The 26,779-nt window shown below is 43.5% G+C and overlaps 1 protein-coding gene across 3 annotated transcripts in view; it reads left to right on the forward strand.

Annotated features, from left to right (window-relative positions):
- Positions 1–26,779, forward strand: part of PHKA2 (phosphorylase kinase regulatory subunit alpha 2) — an 85,121-nt gene that overhangs the window by 34,278 nt on the left and 24,064 nt on the right. For all 3 annotated transcript variants that reach the window (XM_008065467.2, XM_021716230.1, XM_021716231.1), the window contains exons 5-17: positions 302–384; positions 3,035–3,115; positions 4,558–4,656; positions 6,510–6,656; positions 8,504–8,557; positions 9,153–9,275; positions 12,703–12,798; positions 16,430–16,537; positions 19,782–19,860; positions 22,516–22,650; positions 23,323–23,432; positions 24,608–24,752; positions 24,997–25,075. In XM_008065467.2, the coding sequence (XP_008063658.1) occupies positions 302–384; positions 3,035–3,115; positions 4,558–4,656; positions 6,510–6,656; positions 8,504–8,557; positions 9,153–9,275; positions 12,703–12,798; positions 16,430–16,537; positions 19,782–19,860; positions 22,516–22,650; positions 23,323–23,432; positions 24,608–24,752; positions 24,997–25,075 (1,339 nt within the window). The remainder of the gene's footprint in view (positions 1–301; positions 385–3,034; positions 3,116–4,557; positions 4,657–6,509; positions 6,657–8,503; positions 8,558–9,152; positions 9,276–12,702; positions 12,799–16,429; positions 16,538–19,781; positions 19,861–22,515; positions 22,651–23,322; positions 23,433–24,607; positions 24,753–24,996; positions 25,076–26,779) is intronic.

The following is a 26,779-nucleotide window of genomic DNA, read 5'->3' on the forward strand; positions in this document are numbered from 1 at the left end:
CCCCTCCCCCTCCCTTCTCCTCCCTTCCCTTCCCCTCCCCTCCCTCCTTCCCTTTCTCCCTTTTTCCTTTCTTCCCTTCTTCCTTCTTTCCTCCCTACCCCCTCCCTCTCTTCTTCCTCTTTCTGAGATTAGACATTAACTGTTATGACTTACTTCAGACTTCATTTTTGATGCTTTAGGAAGAAAAATGAAAATGAGGGTAAAATTATTTATTTCCTAGTGTGATATTTGTAATCTGTAATTGGCAGCTCTCTCTTCAAAACAAAACTTCATAACCTCATTGTCTGTTTGTCCTGACTAGGCTTACGCATCATTTTCACCCTAGACGAGGTGGCCTTCATCCAGAACCTTGTTTTTTACATTGAAGCTGCATATAAAGTCGCTGTAAGTGTCAACCCTGGTGGTCTTTTCAGGTATCTAGTCACCAAAAAGAGTGAAAATCACACAGTGTGTTGAGGACCAGGCTGTTTGGGGCTGACCAGAGGGTTAGCAAGACTAAGCTATAGGATTGTGTCAGCTCCACAAACAAAGTGCACATTTTTGTCCTGGAATACAGTTGAGGGTTTTATGTTCTTGGAATGCCCTATATGCTCTGTCTGAATTAGTTCTGCTTGTTTTAAATAAGACCCTAAAATATCCTGCAGGATGCATATGGGCTGGCCTGAGCTGGGGAGAAATAGCAGCATTAGCATCTTGGTGAGAGCAGGGGTGCCATGAGGGTCATCCTAACTGGGCCATGGGTAGAGGGACCCAAGCTAGGCAGAGCCCTGACCTGGGCCAGATCTGTGTGGGTGTAAATGTGTATAAACCCTACTTCCTCTAGGCTTCTATCTGGTTTGGAAGGCAAAGCCCGATGCACCTTTACACAACAACTGTAATGTGCAAAGCTAAAAGTCGGGACAGTAGGGAAAGGGCAAAAGTTGTTTGTTTGTTTGTTCGTTTTTTGCTTGTTTTGAAGCCACATGGTCTAAAGGAAGGTCAGCAAACTTTTTCTGCAAAGGGTGAGAGAGTAAATATTTTCAGCTTTGCAGGCCCTGTGGTCTCTGTTGCAGCTACTTGCTTTTGTTTTTGTAGAATAGAAGTAGCCATAGACACCACATAAACAAATGAGCATGGCTGTGTCCAAAATAGACTTTATGGAAATAGGTGGCAAACTAGATGTAGTCCAAGGGCCATAGTTTGCTGACACCAGGTCTAAAGCAGTGACTCTCAACCAGGGGCAATTTTGCCCTCCCAGGGATTTCTTGGCAATGTCAGGAGACATTTTTTGGTTGTCACACCTGGGGGAGGAAGTGCTACTGACATCTAATGGGCTGAGGCCAAGGATGCTGCTGAACATCCTACAATGCACAGGACGCCCCACATGATGCAGAATTATCTGGCTCAAAATGTCACTAGTGCTGAAATTGACAAACCCCAGGCTAAAGAAACTTGAGAAGTCTTTATGGAAAGGGTAGGCCTTTAGCTAGACCTTGGAGCTGAACAGGGTCTACGTAAGCAGAAGGGAGGAGAAAGGGCGTTTGTGTGTGGGTATAGCTGGAGGCAGAATCAGGCCCTAAGTGTGGGTAGGTGGGCTAGAGGTGCTTGGGAGAAAGGTGCAGAGTAAAGGAGCAGACTTAGGGTGAAAGTTGATACTGGAAAAGAGTAGAAAATAAGGTCAGCTTGTGGGTGTGCAGGGGGAGAAGCCCAGTCACAGAGGCATGACCGTCCTGAGAGAGACATGTGAATGCAGTCCATTAGGGAGTAAACCATTGGCCATTTTAGACTTTGAAGCAGGGGAGTGAAGTGATGGAAGCAGTTGCTGAGGACGAGTCACTTGTCACTGGGTGGGAGTAACACTGGGTTGGAGCACAGGAAGGCCCAGGGAGAGGAGTGCTGAAGAAAAGAATCCTGGGCTCCCCTGTAAGGTGTGCTCAGCAGGGAAGAGTCCAGAGTTGCTCTAGAAAAGCAAAGTCTCACTTTTTACTTTTTGGGGGGAGGGTCAAGGTCTCTCTGTCACTCAGGCTGGAGTGTAATGGCACGATCACGGCTCACCACTCACCACAGCCTCAACCTCCTGGGCTCAGGCGATCCTTCCACCTCAGCCTCCCAAGTAGCTGGGACTATAGGTGCACACCACCACACCTGGCTGATTTTTTTTTTTTTGTAAAGTTGAGGTTTTGCTATGTTGCCTAAGCTGATCTCAAACTCCTGGACTCAAGCAATCTTCCCACCTCAGCCTCCCAATGTGCTGGAATTATAGATGTGAGCCACGACACCCAGCCCAATTTCCATATTTTGAAAATGTTCTTCTTTGATGAAAAAAATAAAGACTGAAATACTGGCATTAGTCCTGTTCTTGTTGTGTTGTGAGCTTTCAGTGGTGCATGTAGCATCATTTCAAAACAGCATCTAATACATGGGTTTTTAAATGAGAATATGAATTATAAAATTTAAGTACACATGTATGAAGTCCCCTGTGTGACAGCATTCTGAGCCAATTCCTTTTACTTGGTTTTTAAATGCCATGCAATTTCAGTGTTCTGTGCCTCAGTTTTGACTTTGGCTCCCATTACTTTCTGAGCTTTTTTTTTTTTAACCAAGAGGTATAGCTAAAAATAAATATTAAATTGTTTTAAATGCTTTTGCTGGCTTTGACTCATTATAACCCATGTGTTAAAGTGTCTTTATTCTATCTTACAATTTAATATAAGTTCAAAGGCATTGGCTAAACAGGGGCAGCATTTTATTTGATTTTAAGATAAATAAAACATTTTGTTCTCCACAAATCTAGTTTTTTATGACTTAATACCTTTTAGAAATAAGAAGTATGAGTGTCGTTACATGAACTTTTGTTCCACTTATTTTCTTCTAAATTTCTGCATAGAGGTCACGTGAACTAAAATTGAGTAAGAACACAGTATGAATATGTAAAACCTTCGAGAAGATATACTCATGTTTCATTATGCCCTTTGTAACATAAAGGAAGCATTTTTCCAAAGCACTTCTCATATGCCTCTTTTGCCACTCTGATTACCACCTTTTTCTCTCCTAGGATTATGGAATGTGGGAGCGTGGAGATAAGACTAATCAGGGCATTCCGGAATTAAATGCAAGCTCTGTAGGAATGGCCAAGGTGACTGTCATCCTGTTTGTTCTTCTGTGCATTTTTTACTGCTTTGATTTGGTTCTCTTCATTAGTAGTTTGGATTTAATCTGATTAGCCCATTTTTTCAAAAGTCAGCAGCAGTTATGTGAAATTCAAGTGGCACATATACCCCAGCCAGCTGAAATTATAGGTGAAGAAAGTAGGTTTCCTATGCTGAAATCTGCATGTGGCAGAAAGTAAGAATGCCCAGTCCTTGTTGACCATTGTTAGTACCCACAGGTCTTAGCTCTCACTGTCGTTTAAGAAACTGCATGTATGACGTTCAGTCTTCTTTCCTGGAACATAGAGAGGACTGAAGAATATGATCACTTTGTAGATTGGGCTCACATGTTCAAAAGTCTACAGGGTCAGGCAAGTAACAATAACTAGTGAAGCTATTCAGATAGCAAGATAGCAGGGGTACTGGGGACACTGGGATCTTTCCCTATAGGTAATCCCATTTAAACTATTTAAAAATACTCTTCAAGCCAAGCAAAACACACCTATGGGACAGATTCAATGTGTGGGCCACCAGTTTGCATCTCTTGCAGTAGTCATTTAGCACGCCTCCTTGCCCTCTGCTTCTCAAGACTGAAGTCTTTCGTGTTTTATTTTTTTGAGTTGGAGTCAGTCTGTTGCCCAGGCTGGAGTGCAATGGCACAATCATAGCTTACTGCAGCCCCCATCTCCTGGGTTCAGGTGATCCTTCTGCCTTAGCCTCCCGAGTATCTGAGACTGTAGGCATGTTACCACCACACCCAACTAATTCTAATTTTTTTTTTTTTTTTTAGAGACGAGTTCTTGCTATGTTGCCTAGGCTAGTCTCGAACTTCTGGGCTCAAGTTTCCCGCCTCAGCTTCCCAAAGTGCTGAGATTATAGGCCACCATGTAAACCACCACACCCAGCCTGAAATATATTTTTTGAAGAGAGGAAAGGCTCCAGAGCCCGAGTTTTTAAAGCAACAGTAAATATGATCTGTTAAAGTAAACAGACAGAAAATGTACTTATTACTAAAAGCATTTGCTTTCTGAGGTGCCAGATGTGCTAATGTTTGAAGTTAACCACTAAAGTAGTTGAGAGGAAAGCTGACCATGAATTTAGTGACACACACACGCACACAACGCTCACACTCACAACGTTATGAACTTGTTAATATTTCCTTTTTTGGTAGAATACTACCTTCATTTAGGGAAATATTTTCCTGTTTTTTTCTTTCTAGTTCCTGCAATGAGCTGCAACATAGAGGAAAGCTCTGATCCACTGAAAATAAGGATAGAACATGACTATAGGACTCTTTAGCTGGATCTTAAAGATGTGTTTCATCACCTTTGGGGAAACACGTATGCTAGTTGCTTAATGAAAAAGGAATACCAGATATTGGAGTATATGTTTATCAGGAAGAAAAAGTAATTCATGCCTATGTTTGTAGGCAGCTCTTGAGGCAATTGATGAGCTGGACCTTTTTGGAGCCCATGGAGGACGCAAGTCAGTGATCCATGTCCTGCCTGATGAGGTTGAGCACTGCCAGGTAACAACTCAGCTAGCCTCTTGCATTCCAGAGAGTAGGGAAGGAGAGTTCTGGAGTACAGGACCTGGGCTCCAGTTCAGGTTCCCCACCTGTCTAGCTTGGTGATACTATTTGGTTTCTTTGAACTTCAGTTTCCTCATCCATATAATGGGTATCCTGGGATCCTCTCCTCCTGCCTCACAAGATGGTTGTAAGTATCAGAGTAAGTCAGCTTCTACAATCTAAGCATTTTGTAGACTAAAAAGTACTGACTGCGCAAACATAAGACAGGATACTGCTGCCTCTATGGAGTCAGCAATCAAAGCAGCTTTGTTTTGCTGGAGGCAAAATGTGTTTTATGTTTTTTGAGCACATAGGTCGTTTTCTCTCGGGTTTATTTTACAGTGCCCTCAAATTGAATGATGAGTAAACATGAGTTCACTCAGCAGGGCGCAGTTGGGGATGGGCGGAATGGGTAGTGGAGAAGAGATGGGAAATTAGTAGAACCTCCATGAAATACAGATCAGGGAAAAGAGTGATTTGATACAGACTGGGGGACTCCAGTAAGCAGACAGTAAGTCATCAATACTAGAAAATCAGCAAACTCTCATTTAGTGAGGCCTCACTGTGTGAGAGGTAATGTACCAAGACTAAAGTGGGTGAAATAAATAAAAACTTGTGAATGGAGAGCTTCTGGTGGGATGTTGTGTTTCCAGGCAGAGAAAGCCTAGGGAAGCGAGATTAAAGAACAAGGCCCAGGAGTCAGTTGGCTGTAGTTTAATAGTCTAATAGAGTCAAGCTGGTGTGAGTCTTAATAGATGTGTAGTCTAGTAGCAATGTATGAATGTTGCAGGCAGCTGGCCCTGGATTAGAATCCTAACTTTGTCACTTACTAGCTACGTGCCCTTAGGCATGAGTCTCTATATTTGGGTGTCTCAGAGTCCTCAGGCATGAATTGGACGTAATACCCCAAGTTCTTCCTCATATGAAAGACTTTTTATTTAAATTTATTTATTATAGAGTTGTGGGGGTACAAGTGAGGGTTAACTACATAAGTAGGCTGCTTGAAGGTGAAGTTTGGGCTTCTAGGTAACCTTCACTCACCCTGGAAGTGGACCAGGTGCCCTTTGTGTTGTCATGTACCTCCTATCCTCCTCCCTCCCTCCCCCCCCAGCAGTACCCAGTGACTTCATATGAAAGCTTTAATGAGCTTGTGTTTGCAGGGGTCTAGCCTCATGTTTATACATGTTAGAGTGCAGCATTAGTTCCTTGCCCTTCCCTAACTTTTCCTTAGAATTTCAGCTTCTATCCAAGTTTATAGTGCCTAATTCAGCTACCTTATAATAGGCCATATTATAGTACCTCTAAGTAACCCTAGAAAGATTCTAGGACCACACTAATCCTGTTATTTACCATTTTGCCTGAAATCTTCTAGAAGTGGTTTCTGGGTCACCCACCTCAACTGGTCACATTCCACAGAAGCCAGACATTTCTACATGTTGGCTCCATATGCATGTTCTTTTCTGGTGTTTATCTTCATAGCCAGGACACCTTAGCCTGCTGACATAGGTAGCCCTGTAGTTCCTCCCCTGTGTGTCCTAAGGGTCTGGCAAGGTCAACAGAATGTATGGAAAGAAGACATGTAGTTCTCAGCACAGGTGCCAGGCAGTACCATGCTCTCCCCAACCCTCTACTTTTCAGTTCATTGGCTGGGTAGGTAGGGTTGGCCAGCAGGGGTCATGTTGGTAGGACAAAACTCTACTCAAAATTTGAAACCTCATTTAAATGTTCTCTTGGGGCTAAGCTCATGGTCTCTAGATACAGCATCTAACTATGAGTGCTTCTCCAGGTTAAACCACCTCTTTGTTTTTCAGTCTATTCTGTTCTCCATGCTGCCGAGAGCATCGACATCTAAAGAGATTGATGCTGGACTTCTTTCCATTATTTCCTTCCCGGCCTTCGCAGTGGAAGATGTAAACCTTGTGAATGTGACCAAAAATGAAATCATTTCCAAGCTCCAGGTAAGCATCGATCACACTGGTGCTCTTCTGTCCTGTGTTAAGTACCAGTTTCACATGATGACATGGAGCAGCTCATCCATGCCTTGGTTCTCCATGAGATTAATGGTTTGGTTTAGCTAAGTGGACTCATAAAGTATCCAAAGCTGAGTCTGCAGGCGAGAAAACAAAATCTTAGAGTGATTTAGTGGCTTGACTTGGTTCTCTCCTTAAGTATCAGAACCTGCCCTCAAATGGCACATTTGAACTCCAATTCTTGCCACTATGGTGCTTATAAGGCAGAGCCTCTTAACCCTTGGGAGGTCACAGACTCCTTTGAGAATCTCATGAAAGCTATGGAGTCACTGCCAGAAAAAACATACGTGCACGTGTCCCAGTGTCCTCAAACTTTAAACACATTCTCAGGGGACTTGGCCACCCCAAAGTTACATTCAGGTTAAAAAAAAAATCCCTGTTCTGTGGTGAAATGCAGTAAGTATGACACACTGCACTAAATGGAGGATGTTATTCCATACTCCAGCCTACTGAAATTATCAGTAAAATCATCAAAGAACATAATCTCCTATGCTGAAATCTACATGTTGATTGTCCTACTTAGTTAGATTCAGGGAAAAAATGCTTTTGTCCCTTTGAGTCCCTATGTCTCTATTCATCTTCCCCAAAGAAGGCAGTTGTAGCAGTCAGAGTGCAGTGGAGAAGAGTCCTCTTTAGGTAGCTGAAGTAGGAAGGGAGCCACTGCAGGGAACAAAGTGTTCATAAGAAGAGCAGGCTCTAGGCTAAGCCTCCTGGGATGACTCCCACAGCAGTGCTGCGCTGGCCGCTAAGGGCATGGTGGCCCCCACAGCCAGCACTGGAGCAACATCTGCTGCAGCAGCCCCTACACACTTAAGAAACTGGAGGATTGATGGGCACGGTGGCTCATGCCTGTAATCCCAGCACTTTGGGAGGCTGAGGCGAGAGGATTGCCTGAGTCCAGGGGTTTGGGACCAACCTGGGCAACTTGGCGAGATCTCGTCTCTACAATAAATTAAAAAAAAATAGCTGGGTGTGGTGGCGCACACCTGTGGTTCCAGCTACTTGGAAGGCTGAGGTAGAAGGATCACCTGAGCCCAGGAGGTTGAGGCTGTGGTGGCCATGAGTGTGCCACTGCACACCAGCCTGGGTGACAGAGTGAGACTCTGACTCAAAAAGAAAAAGAAAAAGAAAGTGGAGAATGGACACCCACCACTGCAATCCAGGGATTGGGGGTCAGATTAAGAAAGTGCTGCCCCTGCCCTCTTTTCTTGGTACCCAGGAAGCTGGAGCAGAACACTGGAGCCTGCAGCAGGAAAACCAGCAGTGACAGTCCTAAACACAGGGATCCCCTCCCTACTTCCCTACCAAGCCTTGCAGGGGAACATCTGACTAGCAGAGCCTCTTCTCAAGCCAAAACCTAACTGCAAGGAGTGTGGGGAATGTCCTTTTAGCTTTATAATCTCTCAAGTAGGAGCAAACCAGTCCAAATATCTGTCTTGGTGTTTTCTCCAAATAGTGAGGGTCCCTTTGCATCTTTGTGTACTACAATAAATCAGAATGAAAGAATGGTCATTCACTGAGCTCTTAGTAATCACTTTTGCAACCCTGATACTCCAATGGAATGTTTTGACATTCCCTTCCAAGTGCTGTTCAAACCTGAATTTTCTTTGTTTATTACCTAAAATAACTATACTGATAGCAAAGAGCACTCTGTATGAAATTAATCACTAGAAGATTAATGGTAAAAAGAATATAGGACTGACTTGAATTAAAATAAAAAGGCAAAAAATTTCCTCTGACCTCATCAAATGTATTTTATTTCTTTATCTTATTAGGGGCGTTATGGATGCTGTCGCTTCCTTCGAGATGGTTATAAAACTCCAAGAGAGGTTGTATTTCAATATCATTTCTTATGATTTAACTGTTTTATCTCTAAGTTGCCACTGTGTTGTATTCTCTCTATTGATTATAATTGTATGTTGGAATATTGGAAAGGGAGGTATTAATTTTGGAGTCAGCAAGCCTGGAATTAGGCAGCAGAATAGTAAGATCATCAGGAGGACAGTGAACTGGTCATTTAAAACCACCTTGTAGACAGAGACAGACTTTCCATGGCTCATACTTTTTTCTTAAAGACTAACTGAGCTTCTTCCTTTCTTTGTCAGAGTGACTATTATAAAGATATAAATAAAACAGATCATCTGCCAAGCTCTGTGATAGGCAAACTGTTATTTATTCGTTAGAGATATATAGGAAGCTTTAGTATAATAAACTACCAAGGAGTCTTATGTATGTTTCTGATTTACCTTCTGAAATTTTACCATGGAAAACTGCCAAAAATAGCATCTCCTCATTATATTAAAATCCTAATCATACCAACCTCAAAGCTATGTTATACCATACAAGGGAAACCCAGTGAGGCATGGTGGTATTGTTTATGTGATCTGACATCACCTTTAGACATTCTGACTTCTTTGATTCCAGGACCCAAACCGATTACATTATGATCCTGCTGAACTCAAGCTGTTTGAAAACATAGAATGTGAGTGGCCTGTGTTCTGGACATATTTTATAATAGAAGGAGTCTTCAACAGTGATGCTGTTCAGGTGAGAAAACACTGAGTGTTATGTTGATAATAAGCATTTTCATTCCACTAGTGGTTTGATTATTTTTAGACTGTAAGATTATGCAAGAATTTAGGTCACTGTTTGGATTATCTGTTGCCACTTAACAAACCTCCCCAAAACTTAGTAAATTAAAGCAGCAGCTATTTTATTTATTTGCTCATGATTCTGCAATACGGACAGGGCCTGGCAAGGACAGGTTGTCTCTGCTTTACCTGCTGTTAGTTGGGATGGCTCCATGGGGCTGGAGGATCTACTTCTAAGATGGCCTCATTCACAGGGTTGGTTGATGCTGGATGTCAGCTGATGCAGGGAGCTCAGCTTTGCTGTTGGCTGGGAACTTGGTTCTCCTCCATGTGACTAGCTTGGGCTTCTCACAGCATTGTAGTCCCTGGGCCATTAGACATGGTGGTTGTCTTCCCCCTAGAATGCAAAAGCAGAAGCTCCCAAGCTTTGCCTGGAACTGACAAAGTGTCACTTTCATCACATTCAGTTGGTTAAAGGGCCATCCTCTATTCAGCAGGGAGGGGTCTAGACTAGGGATGAATACTAGGAGGCATGGTTCATCAGGAACCAGCAAAGAACTGTCTCTTACAGGCAGATTTTGTTGTGAGTTCTTTCCAGATCAGCCAGTGCTTTTGCTGTCTTATCTCTAGTTTAGGGTGTTCTCAGATGTATCTTACTTAATATAACAACCTCTTAACTGATCTCCTAGCCTCCACCCTGGCTTCCTGCTGTTTCCATTCTCCTTACCCTTGCCAGAGTGATCTTATTTAAAGGCAAATTAGGTTATGTTGCATTGCTTAAAAACTTTGAATGACTTTCTGATTGCTTTTGGGATGAAGTACAAGCATTTCATGTGTTTTGTAGAGTTCCATATGATCAGGTCCCTGTTTTTACATTAGCCTGATTTCTTACTATTTATTTCCTTTCTTGAGTCCTATGATGCAAGCACACTGAAATTCTTGCAGTCTTTTAAACAAGCCATACTCTATCCTCTCTTCTCAAAGGCCTGGGACATTCTTTTCTACCCCAACTGCCCTTCACTCTTTCACTTGGTCCATTGTAAGTGTCTCTTCTTTGAGAACACCTTCTCCAACCCTAAAAGTTGAGTCAGGTGACCCTACGCCCCACAACACCTATAACAGCATGGGTCATACTGTATTTCATCTCCCACTTACCTGTCAAAGGACCCTGGTAGAGAATGTGTCTATCCAGTTCACAGATGTTTTCTGTGCCTAGTGCATAGTAAATATCTGTTAGTGCCATGCTTATTTTTTCAAGACACATTTCTTTAGCTTCTACTTGGAACCATGTGCTGTGCTAAACACTGAGCTTACTTTGTAGAGCAGAACCTACCCCTTGTGAAGCTTGCATGAATGAATGACAAACTCAGTCACCTTGCCATCTTTTCAGCTGTATCTGATCATAGGGGGTAATGAGCAATCAGAGATTCATTTTGGCTTTTGAAAGCTCCCGTGCTCAGGAATGCTGAGGGACTTCAGAACCAGCAGTAAGCTTAAAATATTAATATTCTCTCGTTGTTAATTCTTTTTCTTAGGCTTTAGTAATTATTGTGGGTTTTCTGGGTTTTTTAAATCCCAGAATGGAAAGATCTCTGAAAGAATTGACTTTGAATTTCAATTGTGAGCAAGGTTAACAATGGGGGGGGGGCGGGAAGCTGAGGAGAGGAAAACGACAGTGCTTAGCATCTTGTTTTGTAAGCCTCACTACTACTCCACACCTGTGCTGTCTTTCCCACTTATTGCCCAATGACACTTTTAAAATGTGGCTCAGCCTGTAATCCCGTGCCTTTGGGAGGCTGAGGTGAGTGGATTGCCTAAGCCCGCAGGTTCGAGACCCGCCTGGGCAACTTGGCGAGACCGCATTTCTACAATAAATCAAAAATTAGCTGGGTGTGGTGGCACGCGCCTGTCGTTCCAGCTACTTGGAAGACTGAGGCGGAAGGATCGCCGGAGCCCAGCAGGTCGAGGCTGCGGTGGCCGGGAGCGGCCACTGCACTCCAGTCTGGGCAACAGAGTGAGACTCCAACTCAAAAAGAAAAAATTAAAAAAAAAAATGATACACTCGGTGGTCCTGCTTTGCCATCCACTAGTTTAAAATGAAGAGAGACCTGGAAGGCATTCGACTGCATTCTCCAAAGAAGAATCTGTTAAATAGCTGAGTGGCTGGTTAAGGGTTTTTTCCCCCTTCTTTTTTTTAACCTTGTAATATATCAATTTTTATTGCTGCCTTTTTAATTTAATAGGAAATGTTTGTGTCAACAGCTTTTGTTATATTGGGTAGTACATTTTAAGAATCGGTGTACCTGGATCATAGTATATATTTCCTTTTTCTCATATTAGATTTGTTTAGGAATGTTTCTTGAGCAATAAATAGTGAATGAATGCTTTTAAAGATTATTTTCATTAGTGCATAATATTTGTACCTATTTATGGGGTACATATGATATTTTGTTACATGCATTCAATATGTAATGATCAAATCAGGGTATTTAGGATATCCATCATCTCAACTATTTATCATTTCTTTGTGTTGGGAATATTTCAAATCATCTAGATATTTATAAATATATAATACAAGGAAGGACCCCCCAAAAAAACCAAAATTATAGGCGAGCCCCTTGTAGTACTGGCTTTCCCCACTAGGGAAGTGTTCTGGGAACCCATTGGCATCAGTGTACCAGTTAGTGTTGTGAGAGGCTGCGTTTGGTTTCAGTGAATTTTTTTTTTTTTTTTTTTTTTTTTTAGTGAGAACATGCAATATTTGTCTTTCTGTGCCTGGTTTATTTCACTAAACAGCAGTTCCTCCAGTTCCATCTATTTTCTGCAAATGACAGGATTTCATTATTTTTTATGGCTAAACAGTAATGAGCACCTTTTACGTGGAAAACTACCAATAGATGGAAATGGGATTCACTGCTGAAGATATGGCTTCCTCTCCTCCAAGAAGTTTATAATCTGATTGATGAGACAGAATTTAAATATATGAGAAGTCAAGAGTGAAAAATTTAAATTATAAGTTAAAGACAACTCAGGAAAGATGTCTGAAAAACAGTATAGATGTGAGTATTGTAGGAATCCTGAGGAAAAAACAGCTAATGCATGATGGGATGCTCTATCCCTTTCCCCAGAAGTTTGACAGGTGGGATTGAGCTTAGACACACTCAAGGGAGAAACAATCATGTTTAGCTCCTCTAACCTTTACACCATCTAACATTGTAAGTGTCCCTCCTGCACTCCTGGAACTGAGGATATTTGTGCATTTCTTTGCCCTGTGTCCAACTCCTAGTCTGTTGCCAAGAGAGCTGTTTTTCTATCCTGCACTGCTGTTACAGCATTCATAAGCAGATCTCTTTTTTACTGTGGGCAATGGGGCTATTTTCCAGGTCCAAGAGTACCGAGAGGCTCTGGAAGGAATATTAATCAGAGGCAAGAATGGGATCCACCTGATGCCAGAACTCTATGCTGTCCCGCCTAACAAGGTAACTGGGGCGTGAAGCCATTTGCTCCACTTATCTAGAACGAAGTGACTTGGTGCTTGGCCTGTCGATGTTCCTCATCTCCTTTTTAGACCCAGCGAATGCTTTTTCTCCAGGAGAAGTGGTTTCCAAAGCCTTAGTGTTTCTGTCTATCACAACAAGGCCGTTGAAGACCTTCAGAGGATAACTGTCCCTCCCCCAATCCCAGGCAGAAGGCACTCTTGAGAGCACAAAACCGTTTTGCACACCATACTCCCACGTATTTCCATAGACTAAGAAGCTTGATGTATAGGGATAGCTGAGAATCTCTTCTTTGGATTCAAGCAGTTTCCAAGTGAGAGTTTGAGTCATCAGTTAGAAGTCATTCTACATCAGGGAGAGAAAAAACCATCCAGTTCTAAGAAGATGCCCAGAGATAGTTTTGTTCTATCCAGTTTCCTAAGTTGGGTAATGATAGACCTATATATCTTGGTGGGAATATTTCTCTGTAAACATCTCATGGTTAGAAGAAAAGAATTCTCGATTCCAGGCTGTCTGTTCCTCAGATGCTCCTGATGCTTCAACACTTCATTGTCATGTTTGTGGGATGAAAAGGCCATCAGGAGCTGTGTCTTCCTCAAAATTAACAGAGTCTGGAGTGACTTGGGTTAGAAGAAAAGAATTCTAGGATTTAGTGAGGTTGAAACAGGCCCATATGCACATATCCAAAGGGCTGGCAGGGACGTTTGGAAATATCTGCCTCAGCTCAGAGGGGATATGGAAACTTCCAGAGCTCATACAGCACTAGGTTCTGCACTGGGACCAGACCCCCTTCTTCAGGGCTTCCCCACAATCCCACACCTCTTCCTAATGGGTGGTACATTTCCAGGTAATGGAAATATCTACACAGTGGAAGCTCTTGCTGGGCTTCCAAAAGCAGCAGGATAGTGGATTTCCCTTTATTTTTGCATAGAACAATTTTAAAGGAGTCTGATACTTGACCCTTAAGGCAAGAAAGGTACCACTGTGTGTTGCTTTGGGCCTTAATTTAATCTGAAATGAACTATTATGTGTTAGATAATTGAGCCAGTTAAACCAACTAGAAAATCAAAAGCAGGTGCAGTGTTTCCATGAGAAGGAGAATAAGCCACTGTGAGGGCTGTCTTCATAACAGCCCACTTGGTTCACTGGCAGATGTACTGGGCTGCCCCTTTAGGTGGCTCTGTCCTTCCAGGTAGTCTCACTGCGCCTGGACCCTTAGCCCTGAGCTCTGGAATGTTAATAGCTCCCTCATCCCAGCATGAACGGACAACTCATATCATCCAAGTTCTCTCAGGACTGATTTTGTTCCAGGTTAAGGGCAAGACCATAGACAAGAACTAGTCTTCCCTCACTGTACAAATCAGGCTAGGGAACCTGCCGAGACTGTTTTCTCTCCTAGTGTCCTAATCCTAGAACTCTGCGCATGTGTAATGCGGATGTGTGGGTGGGGGAAGGGCTGACAGTGGGGGCAGGTTTATTTTCCAGCCAACTACATGCTCATGTTCCCTGTTCAGGTTGCTCCTTTTCCTGTACTGAGACATTTGGCAAAACAACATTAGTAATGGGAGACAATTTGCAACCGGAAGCAGAGCAAGGGAAAATAAATGACTTCAGGAGTATTTTGCCTTTTTTATGGTAGAGAATAACCAGCCCTGTCCTGCTAGAAGGCACATTTTACTGACAATAGTATGTATGAGATGTTATAGACTCCACTTTTCTTTGTGATGAGCAGTACTGGCTACAAATTGTAAAAAATTACTCCACAGCTTTCTCTCTTCTAAGCTCCACACTGACCTTCAAGTTTCTACTTGTCATTACAATGTCCTCAGCATGTTTACACTTGTGTGCTGGGCACTGATTTTGGAAACTCTTTTACATTGACTGCATTTTGTGTTGGCTGCTTCCAGATGACAGCTGGGAGGGTTCATCAATCATATCAATAACAAGTAGGGAAGGACTACTGGGAAGGATTCCTACAGACAGGGCCACCACAGGCCCATATAGCAACTATGTGTAAATTAGAAAAAGGGTCTGATTCTCAGAGTGGCCACAGCCCCGGGCCAGGGTGGCATGCAGCTTGGATGCCAGCCTCACCCATTTTCTCAGCTATATGTGCTTGGGCAACACACCACCATCCATGGGCCCTCCATGGACAGCAGGAAACTAATGAAAGTATGCACCAGGCTGAGTACTAGGACGCAGAGGTGGCTATAGCATCAGTCTCATCTCTGCAAGCTTGCAGGCTAGTGGGAGCCAGAGGAGCTGGTCTGTGAGACCCAGGGCAGCCACAGGAGTGGTGGCGGCAGAGGCATGGTGCCTTTGAGGACGTGCAAACAGTTCGGATGGATTGAAGTGGAGAGAGGTGCAGAGAGGGATGCCTGGACCTTCTCTCCATGCATGGGAGATGGGCAGAGCCAGACTGTCTTGTGACCTGGACACCTTGTCTGCTTTCTGTTCTTTGCATGGAATATTCCTCATTCTAGATCTTGACTGTCTTCCTTGACACAACTTATATTTTAAATGGTTTTAACGGGTTATCTGATTATTATAAAAGTAATCCGGCACACTACAAAACATCCAGAATTCTATAGACAGAAGAAAATATTATCTGTAGTCCTACTGCCCCAAAACAGTCATTATGACATTTGAAGAATCTCCTTCCACACTGCTATCCTATTTGATTACTAACATTTAATTCTGCTCAGTTTATGCACTTAAGGTATTCTTAGTTTACTACAACTGAAAAAAATTAAAATTTTACTAAATAAGTTAATATCATTGACTAATCCATAAACACAAAATAACTCCCCTCATGGTGTGATTTTCCCCCTTGGAGAAGGATGAGTGTTTCCTATCTTCTTCGATCGACTTAATGTTTTAATGTTTTCTGGAGGCAAAAAGTAGTTACTGATGTTACCCCCAACCAATATTGTGATGCCTAAAAACTCAAAGGCCAGCATGGAGTTTAGAAGAGAGAAAGTTGCAGACTAACTTACAATGTGCAGCCAGCACTATCCTCCAGAAAGAGGACTGAAGCTTCTTTTTATGAGACAAAAGCCCCCAGTGAACTCAGCTCTTTGAGCCCTGAGGGAGGGTTAGCAGTCTAGGAGTACAATTGTTTTTTCTCGGTAAATAGTGCCACCTTCTGGTAATTCTCTTGAATTAGGCACACAGTATAGAAACCCCTGGGGATAGGCTAGAAGAAACTGACCTGGCATCCAGCGATGCACTTTCAAGGCTGTAAGCTGGTTTTAGGTCATTTCCCATATGTAATATAACCAAAAGTGAGCAGGAGCTAAGAAACTTCCCATTGCCCAGAGATGGGTATAAAGAACGCAGGCCAGGCTTCCAGTGCCTGTTGCCTTGAGTGTGCTTGTAGAGCGAGTACTGGCCTGGACACAGACCTGGATTTGAGTTCCACCTCTGCTGCTTATAGCTATATGGCCTGAGAGAGGGGCCTTGCCTCCCCACCTTCTGCTCCTGGCGCCTGCACAGAATTAGTCTGGAGGGTGAGTAGTACCATATTTTAAATCTTCAAAGCACTTCTCAGAGTAAGGAGTCATTGGCCACTTTATCCTCTGACATTCTGACTTTGGGTTTTTCTCTCTTCTAGGTGGATGAAGAGTACAAGAATCCTCACACAGTGGACAGAGTTCCTCTGGGAAAGGTGCCTCATCTGTGGGGCCAGTCCTTGTACATCCTTAGCTCACTGTTGGCAGAGGTAGGGGGCTTGGTGACTTCTCAGGCTGGACACCATCTGATTGGAGGCACAAGGAACCTTAGAAGGACACAGAGGCTATCTGCCAGCTGTGGGTGTGGATGTTTTTTACATCTTCATGCCTTTAAGGTCAACTGAACTGTCAGTTCCCAGGCTTAACTCTACCTTTGTGTGTCCATATTTACATTAAACCTGCTCAGGGTCAGCTGCATGCCAAGCACTCCCTAGCCCCCTTCTGCCAGCATTCTGGATCTGTGGCTAGAATCAGTTTGAGTTGATGGTTAGCAGGAGCTGGAAACTTCTTGGCCAGGGTTAGCACATCTGATCCTGGAAGATACAGGATTTGGGAAACTAATAAATTGGCTTCTAGCCACCCTGCTCCACTCCTAGGCACCAGAAGCAGAAGGACTACAGATTTCTCTACATGAAGAGGTAGCAGGCTGGATTTTCTGTGGTGAATTTTGTGTCAGGTGTTCCTGCTACAACCCGCAACACCCCCACCCCCTAGAAGGTCTGCTGCCTCTAGACTTATTCCTTCTTGTTATGCATTTACTTGCCCCCAGACTTTGCATTTTTAAAATGCAAATATAGGCCACAGAGCTCATGCCTGTGATTCCAGCACATTGAGAGGCTGAAACAGGAGGATTGCTTGAGCCCAGAAGTTCAAGTCCAGCCTTGAGCAACATAGGGAGACCTCGTCTCCACAAAACAATTTTTTAAAAATGCCCGGATGCTGTGACTCATGCCTATAATCCCAGCTGAGGTGGGAAAGCTGAGGTGAGAGGCTTGCCTGAGCCCATGGGATCAAGACCAGTCTGGGCAACTTGGTGAGACCTCATCTATACAATAAATCAAAAAAATTAGCCAGGCATGGTGGCACATGCCTGTAGTTCCAGCTACTTGGAAGGCTGAGGCGGAAGGATCACCTATGCCCAGCAGGTCGAGGCTGCAGTGGCCGTGAGCATGCCATTGCACTCCAGCCTAGGTGACAGAGTGAGACTCCAACTCAAAAAAAAAAAGCTAGCCCGGCATAGTGGCACCTGCTTGTAGCCCCAGCTATTTGGAAGGCTGAGGTGGGAGGATCACCTGAGCCCGTGAGGTTGAGACTGCAGTGAACTGTGATCTTGCCACTGTAGTGCAGCCTGGGTAATGGAGTGAGACCCCAACTCAAACAATAAAAATTTAAAAAATAAAATGTAAATACTCCCAGTCCTAATTGGGAGTGAGTTTATCAGATGAACTAATTCCTTCCTGGGAGGATTCTGCCCACCTATGCCTTCTCGGCCCCTGAAGAACAATTTGGCCCAGGGAAAAGGGCGGGGTCTGCCAGCCTCTAAGGCTGGCTCAGCCCTGTGTGTTATGCCAGGCTCTAGAAAAGGGAAGGAAGCAGGGGTCAGAATGCCACTGGGTTCTCGGTGTGTCAAAGAAGCCCAGGATTAAAGATACCACAGTGGAAGCAGCCCTCGGGAGCTATGGTTGCTGAGGTAGAACAATTGATTCATGGGTCTGTCTAGTCTCCTCAATGTCATGGACATGTCCTTGGGTTAGGATGTTTTATACTCCTGTCTTTATTAGTAGGGAATACACATGTATCTCCTTTGGAAAGCCAGCCCTGTCTCTGACTAGCTCTGATTTCTATATCAGTGAGATGAAAGTGAATAACTCTGCTCCATTCCAATGTAAAGGCCTTCTCTGGGCCCAGCTTTGGTTCTAGTTCCTCCTCAGAGCTCCCAGAACACCTCGGGGCTCCCAGAACATCTTGGGGCTCAAATCATTTATAGAAAGTACGTGGAAATGCATATTCAAAGAGCACACTTTGCAAGGGATGGGGGAAAGGACTTTGTGTTTCAGAACAGTCAGCCCTAGGCCAAGTTCTTACTTTGCTACTTCCCTTAGGTACATTACTTTAGTTTCCCCACCCATAACATGGTAATGGACCAAGTCTGGTGGCTTCCTAAAGGTTTGCTGAAAAATCACTGACATGAAGCAGATTGATTAACAGGAGAAAAGGCATACAAACTTATTTAATGTGTATACATGGGAACCTTCAGCATGAAGACCCAAAATACAGGGGACATTGTCCATTTTTATGCATAGGTTCAGCAAAGTATGGACAACCATGTAGAAATACAATTGGACAAGAAGAGGGTGGTCTTATGTTAATAGACTGAGTGGGGAACCCAGCAAGACCTGTCTGTCTAGATTCTTCTTGGCATCTCTGTGCAGCATTCCTTTCTTCTGGGTGTGGGGCAGGACCCTCTCTGGAATGGAGTCTTATGACCTACAGTCAAACAAGGCAGGTCAGATAGTTTTTTATGGCTAATTTGCATAGAATATATATATATATATATATATATATATATATTTTTTTTTTTTTTTTACAAGGGAGTCTCACTCTGTCACCCAGGCTGGAGTGCAGTGGCACGCTCATGGCTACAGCAGACTTTAACTGCCGGGCTCAGGCAATCCTTCCGCCTCAGCCTACTAAAGTAGTTGCGACTACAGGTGCATGCCACCATTCCCAGCTCATTTTTTAAAAGTTTTATTGTAGAGATGAGGTTTTACTAAGTTAAGTAGGCTGGTCTTGAACCCCTGGGCTCAGGCAGTCCTCTTGTCTTTACCTACCAAAGTGCTGGGATAACAGACGTGAGCCACCATGCCCAGCCTGCATAAAACATTTTTAGATTTTATGGCTGGCTTCCTGGGAAAAGGGGCTTTGAACTCTCTGACCTGCCTTGGGGAGTGATTCTAGCTTCTATGGCTAACCTCAGGGGTGAATGGGACCCAGAGATGGAAGGCAGGAGCAGGTCAGAGAAAAACTTGTGCTTCTGAGGCTGCTGCTGAGGTCTTCATTTGCGGGTATTGTTTTCTGAGCCCCACCAGTAATGCCTACCTGTTAGGAAGCCCAAATGTGACAGTGAATCGGGATCAGCACAGTATCCAGTGCATAGTAAGAGCTTGGGAAGCATTTGTTGTCATTCTTTTCACTCATACAAGGTCACTACCTTGTATATTTGTATATTTATATATTTGACTAACCCTGGAGATTTAGATGCAAAAATGCAATACATTTATCAGTGGGAATTTGAATGGTATACTCTGTTTCACAAAAAATAGTGATCGACTTGAAAAATATAAAGAAAAACAAACTGTATATTTTAAGACCCAAAATATTTCATTTTCAAATTTAGGCTTAAGATGAAATTTTAATCAATATTTCATAGTTTTAATGCTTCTCTTTTTATAGGGATTCCTTGCCACTGGTGAAATTGATCCTTTAAATAGAAGATTTTCTACTTCAGTCAAACCTGATGTTGTAGTTCAAGGTTTGTGAGCATGTTTACTATTAATATTTAACTTTGTAAAACTAATGTTATTTTTAATTCAAATTGTTTTCTAATTTCTTATCTTATTTAAATTTTTAAGAAGTATATACATGCTTTTTCCCAACCACAAATTGACTTTCTACAAAGCACTTGTTTTCTTGTACCTAAACCTTGATTGCACAAGTGGTTCATTGGACATCATTTTTCATAATCGTTATTCTCTGAAAAATAGAGCCTAGGCCTGGTAAAAACTCAGAACCCAAGTGAGGGTCATTTATTCCTCCTTTGGTGCTCAGACATCTCTCCACCTGTCACATGTGTCTACCTTCCTCCCTCTCCTCTCTAGCTATCACTTCTTCCAGAGAAGTGGGAGGCCAGCCTGGGCTGCTGCCTTTTGCTCAGTCTCTACCTAGCAACATGACTCCACTCCTCTGTGCCTCAGGATCACTGGGACTCAGGCCCCCTCACCAAGTCTTCTTGAGATGAACTGAGATTGTGCTGTGGAAAGCTCTCGGTGCAGTGCCTGGCCTATGATATGCACCCGGATGCAGCAACTCCTCTTCCTACCTTCCCTCTTTGGGAGGAACCTCCTGGAACCTCCATGCCATTCTGGGTGCCCCACAGAGCACACATATGCCATCTAATGGCATAGCACACTGTGTATACACCTTACTGCCCCTAAGTGAGACTATGCATGTCTTAAGGACAAGGCCTGCATCATTCCTGTAGCTTCTGTGTTGATAAGCTCATGCACATGCATACATTGAAAACAATGATTGACTAAATGAAAAGAAGTTCTCTCTGTGGCCACTGGCTCTTGCCCATTGTGCCCATGATGCAATGAGATGAGCTCCAGTGGCTCAGTCCATAGCGTGCAGCTGGTCCGCCATGAAACACACCTAAGTGTCACAACATTCTGATTAGGTAAAATTTGTGATGATGATGATGATCATCATCATCTCCACCTTACACATCAGGCTTAGAGGTTAACCTACTCACTCAAGAACCTATAGCTGACAGCTGGAGGGGCAAACCCCTTTCTGACAACCAGATGAACTGATCCAGCTGGACTCCATTATCCCTGTGCCTAACCAGAGCATATCTTGCTAATTAGCCCCTTAACTTTACAAGATTACTTTTCCAACTGCAGGCTAAGGCATGTTGATGGGACCTGACTAGCATTTTTTAATGTAATAGAATAAAACAGGGTAGAAATTAGCAGAGGGTTTGGTATGAAGTAAGGAAAGCACAGTTTCAGGAACATATCCATTTCTGGCTGTATGAGATCCCAAGGCTCCCAGATTGCCATCAATACCACTGCTTTAAGAGTTACTCCTACACAAGTGGCTACTGTGTGGTTTTGAGAAACATGAGGTTCGGTTCTGCTTGTCACTGGAAGCTTCAAAAGAGTCAGGTGTTAAGGAAAGCCACCTACCCATCCTTGCATGATTGATGCTCCTGTTTGCTGGGGGCCTGAGGACTAGGTTTCAGTCCCTGTGTAGCTATAACTGGGTAGGTAGGCATGCAGGGCTTCTCTGGAGGCTTGTTGTGAAGATCAGATAAGATCATGGGTATTAAAATACCTAAAAAAGCATCAAGTACTATGTAAATATAAGGAGATGACATTCAGCTCTCAAGGGCACTTTTATGTATTATACATTCAGTCCCTGTCAGCCTATGGGTACAGTGGTGAGACTTGAGGCTACCTTAACAGTTGCCAATCCTGTACCACCCTAAGCCTCTCCAGTTCCCAGAAAGCTCTGCTACAGCTGGACATGGCACCAACCACTCTCTCTGTGCCTGTGCTCCCCTTTCCCAGTACCCATCCCAAGACTACTTCCCTTTGTTGAAGCATTGTCCTGTCTCATAAAGGCCAGCAGTACTAGCACAGCAGGTGCAACCTAGCTGATCCTTGGTATGGTTCCAGGTGAAAACCTCTCTCCCCCACTGACTCCAGGCCCCAGGCCCTCTGAGCTCCTTGTCTACTGGAGAGCCGGGTACCCAACCTCACCCACTGGAAATGGGGCCCAGACCAGCCTTGGGGCGGCTCTTCCCTACTAGCAGGGCCTTGGGCTGGGGTTCTGGGCGGGCCAGACTGCTCTACTACCACCAGCATCCCCATTCACAGGCACACTTTCCTTTCTCTGGAGGAAAAGATGTCCCCTCCCTTTCTCCCCCTCAGTCAGAGCATCCCCTGCCAGCAGACTCCACTATATCTTCTCTTCTCTGTCCTTTGGGAGCAGGGGCACAGGCTTCTGATATCCCCCGAGCAGAGCTAGTTCCACTTCTGACCCTGTGTGAAAAGGACACAAGACAGGGTTAGAATCAGTGCAGACACAGAGGGAGACAAGACATTTGAGATGGGGTGTTTAGGCTTGGAACCTTTCGAAGACAATTTCTAGAAGTCTTTTGTCAGGCTGTCTTGCCCATTTAGGGCACTTGATAAATATGCATCATGTGTGTTAAGGGGTGGCAAGGACAGAGAGAATCAGGAAGAGCAGCAGGACTAATGCTGTCAATTCCAAAGCCAATCAGTGCATAGGAGAGCATGTTAATATACATATCACCAGCAGAAAGAGGGCAGTAGCGAGTGCATCTCAGCATGAGGAGACGAGCCACAAGCTAATGCCGATTCTCTGTTCTTCTTGTTCACAGTTACTGTTTTGGCAGAAAACAGTCACATTAAGGAGTTGTTGAGCAAACATGGTATAAATGTTCAGAGCATTGCAGACATCCATCCAATTCGAGTACAGCCGGGACGAATTCTTAGTCACATATATGCCAAGCTTGGTAAGTTTGAGGAATATCAGGGCATTTTGGACAAGGAAACATCTTGGGTGTAGGTTTTAGATCTGAGGGAAACTGTGATGTATGTAAGTTCTCAAGAATTGGGCAAAGCACTAAAACAGGTGGTTCCACTGCTTCGATGTGAAGAGAAATGGGCACGCCAGCACATTCTTCTCATGCTGTTGGATAGATACTGCCACAGGTTGGCTGTAGGATTTGCCAGCTCTATTGTAAAATAAGGAGCTACCTTTGAGAGTCACAATTGGAAGAGTTGTTTGTGTCTTGATAAGGCTTCTCATTTTTATATGTAGTATCAGAAAATGTTCATCTACCTATTAAAATGGGAGGAGGTTCTCTACATTTTTCTAGAATCTGGCTTTTTAAAATATTATGACTCAATACTAAATAAATTAAAAGTAAATGTTAATATAGTACTTTTAATAGTTTTATTCTATATAGATGGAATCAGGTGCTGTCATATCCATTCATGAAAAGGAGGGTGGGATTTGTTTTTATATTCAGTTTTGTCCCATTTTAAAGAAGGACGATGGTAGTAGAAAAATCAAACCCCAAAGTGGGTTGTCTAACATTAAAAAAAGCCCAGCCTCAGCCTGAGTCAGATGAGTTGTTACTCTATTTCCTCTAACCCCAATCTCTCTTTTACTTTTCAAATAGGACGAAATAAGAACATGAATTTGAGTGGGCGACCATATCGACACATTGGTGTCCTTGGAACCTCTAAACTATATGTGATTAGGAACCAAATCTTTACCTTCACACCCCAGGTAAGATGAGCAGACCAATAGTGAAGCAACGAGCATCCTTTTATTAAGTTCTCTTTGCTGTCTGGTAAGCTTTTCTACTTTGAATATGGCAGAATTCTGCATTCACAGGTTCAGATAGCAATGTACAAAATGACACCCAGTATCTAGTACAATTTTTTGTTCATAGTAGGTGCTCAGTAAATGTTGATTGAATCAAATTGAGTGTGCTATTACTTCCAGTCATAATGTTAGTGAAATTCACACCGCTTTAGAAATTTGCTGGTGACATGTCATTTGACTTATAATCCTTATACCCCTAATCATAATAGTCCCCAACCCTTTTGTAGGCTGTCATTAGACCCTATGCATAACATATAGCCAGGCTGATTTTTCAGGCCTCACCACCCCTTACTGGAATACTGAATATACTGATTATGAAACTTAACTGAAGAGTTTTTGTTTCCAAAGGAAACTAGACCCATGGAAGCACACACCAAACATTTTTCACCCATTTGGCCAGCTAGAAAGACAAATGGTGGGATTGCTTTGGTAGTGTGGGGCACAGCCCCCACTTACCTGGGCACACGATTGGTCTTGAGGTCATGGGTCAGTAGCCCCAAGCTGCTCTTTTTCATCCTAGCTCATGCTGTTCACTGAATTCTTGTGAATTACTTCCCTTAGTAACAAATTTCAGTTCAGAGCTAAGCGTGCTGTGGTCCAGAGGCCAGGAGAACAATTTGATTTTCATTGACATTCAGCAACAGTGCCTTTAGTTGACATTAACCAGGCCATCAATCAGGTAAAAAGAGTCTCCACACCTCACTTGCTTTCAGTGCCCCCACTTGGAAAACGTCTTCGAACCCAGTGGCCCTGGAAGGAGCGGGAATTAAGAAGTTATTGATTTGCTTTCAGAGACAGCAGTGTTGGACAAGATGCTTAAATCCCCATCTGAGGAGCTGGAAATAGATCTAGCAGTGCACCTTTCCCTTCCACACTGAGGTGGCAGCAGGTCCTGAGCAGGATACAGACTTATTTGTCTGATCTGGAAGAGAGCTGCCTCATGACCGGGTGGATTAAAACCAGCATGAGCCTCTTCCCTGGCAGTAAAACTCCAGGATCAGTGCTGCCCTGAGTGACAGCTGGTGTTTCCAGGCAAACAAAGGGCAGCCTTTTACCTGGCCTATTCTGACTTTCAGTTCACTGACCAGCATCACTTCTACCTGGCCCTGGACAACGAGATGATCGTGGAGATGCTGAGGATCGAGCTGGCCTATCTATGCACCTGCTGGCGGATGACGGGCAGACCCACGCTCACCTTCCCCATCACTCACACTATGCTCAGTAACTCTGGGAATCTGATGGGGCTGACCCCTGCCCCAGTGGTAGTTGGGCCCTTGTTTGAAACAGCTCCCAGGGACAGAACTAAGTACTGGAGGGGGCTCTTAGAAGTTTGGTTTCTTATCTCGGGAATCTTCTATGCTGGCAGCATTTTAATTAGATTATGCTGATGAAAACAGTGCATACCAGGGGAAAAAAAGTATTATCAGACTAAGTAAACTAATTCATCACTTTTTTTTTTCCTTAGCAAATGACGGCTCAGACATTCATTCTGCAGTGCTTTCTACAATTAGAAAATTAGAGGATGGATATTTTGGCGGAGCTAGGTAATTTGTGATTTAAAAAAAAAAAAAATAAGAGTAGCATTGACCTTTCTTAAAGTCTTTTGCCATCCTTCTCCCATTTTTCATATCAATCATTGAACCTAGAAACACGGAGTTTTAGAATAAAACGGAAGTTAAAACTTCTCTGATCTAGTCTCCTGTGGGAAACTTGACTCATCTCTGAACCAACATTTGGCTGGTGTCTTTTAAGTTTTACAGGTGCCAGGAGGCCTTGGGCATTGGGAGGTGAACACATTAGGCCCCTCTGAAGTGGCATTCTTCTTGGAACGCCTGTATGGATTGCTGTGTATGTTTCCGTTGAAAGGCATGGAAGAAAATACACAGTGCCTAGGATGCAGCAGGTGCTCAATAAATGCTCCTTGCACTGATTTGAGTGTACTGTCACCTTAAGAAACATTCACAGAACTTAACAAATTCCTTAGTGGCCCTTAGAGCAGAGTACCCAAATGGGCCTGCATAGATCACTGTCCCCTCACCCTTGGTGAAATGTGCTTTCTTTTGGCTTCCAGGCCCAGAATAGGACTGATGCATCCAGGTATTATACATAAGCACCTTGAATGATAGGGGCTCACCCTCCAGGAAAACCCTTTCCATTTTTATACCCTCAGACTATTACAAGGCAGAGGTTTTCTATGTAGCATCTGTGCCCTCATCTTCCTGAATCCCCTGGGATGTGCCAGAAGGACCTCAGGAGAACCTCACTGTGTAGCCCAGCCCCCTATGTAGCCTTTTGGGGGCTCAGGGGGGCTTTTGTTTGGTCCCTGATAGAATTCCAGTTGCAAAAGTGTTTGGGAGTTGAAGTTGCCCCTTCTCCTCACATTCTGCCACCCCTGGCAGGGACCCTGTTACTGCAGCAAAGTTGCTGTCATTTTATAAAATGTGGTAAAATACATACAATAGAACATTACCATCTTACCCATTTCTAAGTGTACAGTTCAGTAGTGTTAAGTACATTTCCATTGTTGTGCAACCAATCCCCAGAACTCTTTTCATTTTGCAAAAAGTAAAACTCTACACCCATTAGTCAGTAACTCCCCATTTTCCCTCCTCCCAGTTCCTGGCAACCACCATCCTTTCTGTCTCTGAGTTTGACTACTCCAGTTAGCTCATATAAGTGGAATCATATGGAATTCACCGTTTTGTGACTGGCTCATCTCACCTAGCTTAATGTCCTTGGGTTAAATCACTGTATTTATAATTCTGGCCTCAAGCAATTTACAGTGCCCACTGAGTTTGGTGCTTCTGCCCACAGACCTTGTTCAGAGTTTGCTATAGAGTTGAAGCGGCCCTTGATCCAAGCTTTTCCTGGCCTTTCTCTCAGGAGTGTTAGTGTGATGGTCCCCAACATCTTGCTGTGTACATTTCCAGAATTAGTGCCACAACTGCAATCTACATCCACTCTTGTACTTTTTTACTCTGATTTGCATAAGTTACCACCTGTGTATGACATCATAACTGAGAGAACCATTTTGCAAAATAAATTCTTGTATCAAGATGTAGTTGTGTAAAAAGTATATTGTCTGCAGTTAATTGAGCACTTCAGTGTGTTCCGTGTGTTGTCTCATGTCATTTTCACATTTTGACATGGACTGTATTCCCATTTATAGACAAGGAACTGTAGGCTCAGAGAGCTGGGGCACAGAAGAATAGGTGCAGAAGCTCCATGTGAATTCAGAACCTAGCCCC

This window comes from Carlito syrichta, unplaced genomic scaffold (assembly GCF_000164805.1).
Source record: "Carlito syrichta isolate Samal-C Ts95f unplaced genomic scaffold, Tarsius_syrichta-2.0.1 Scaffold308488, whole genome shotgun sequence".
Classification (NCBI taxonomy): Eukaryota; Metazoa; Chordata; class Mammalia; order Primates; family Tarsiidae; genus Carlito; species Carlito syrichta.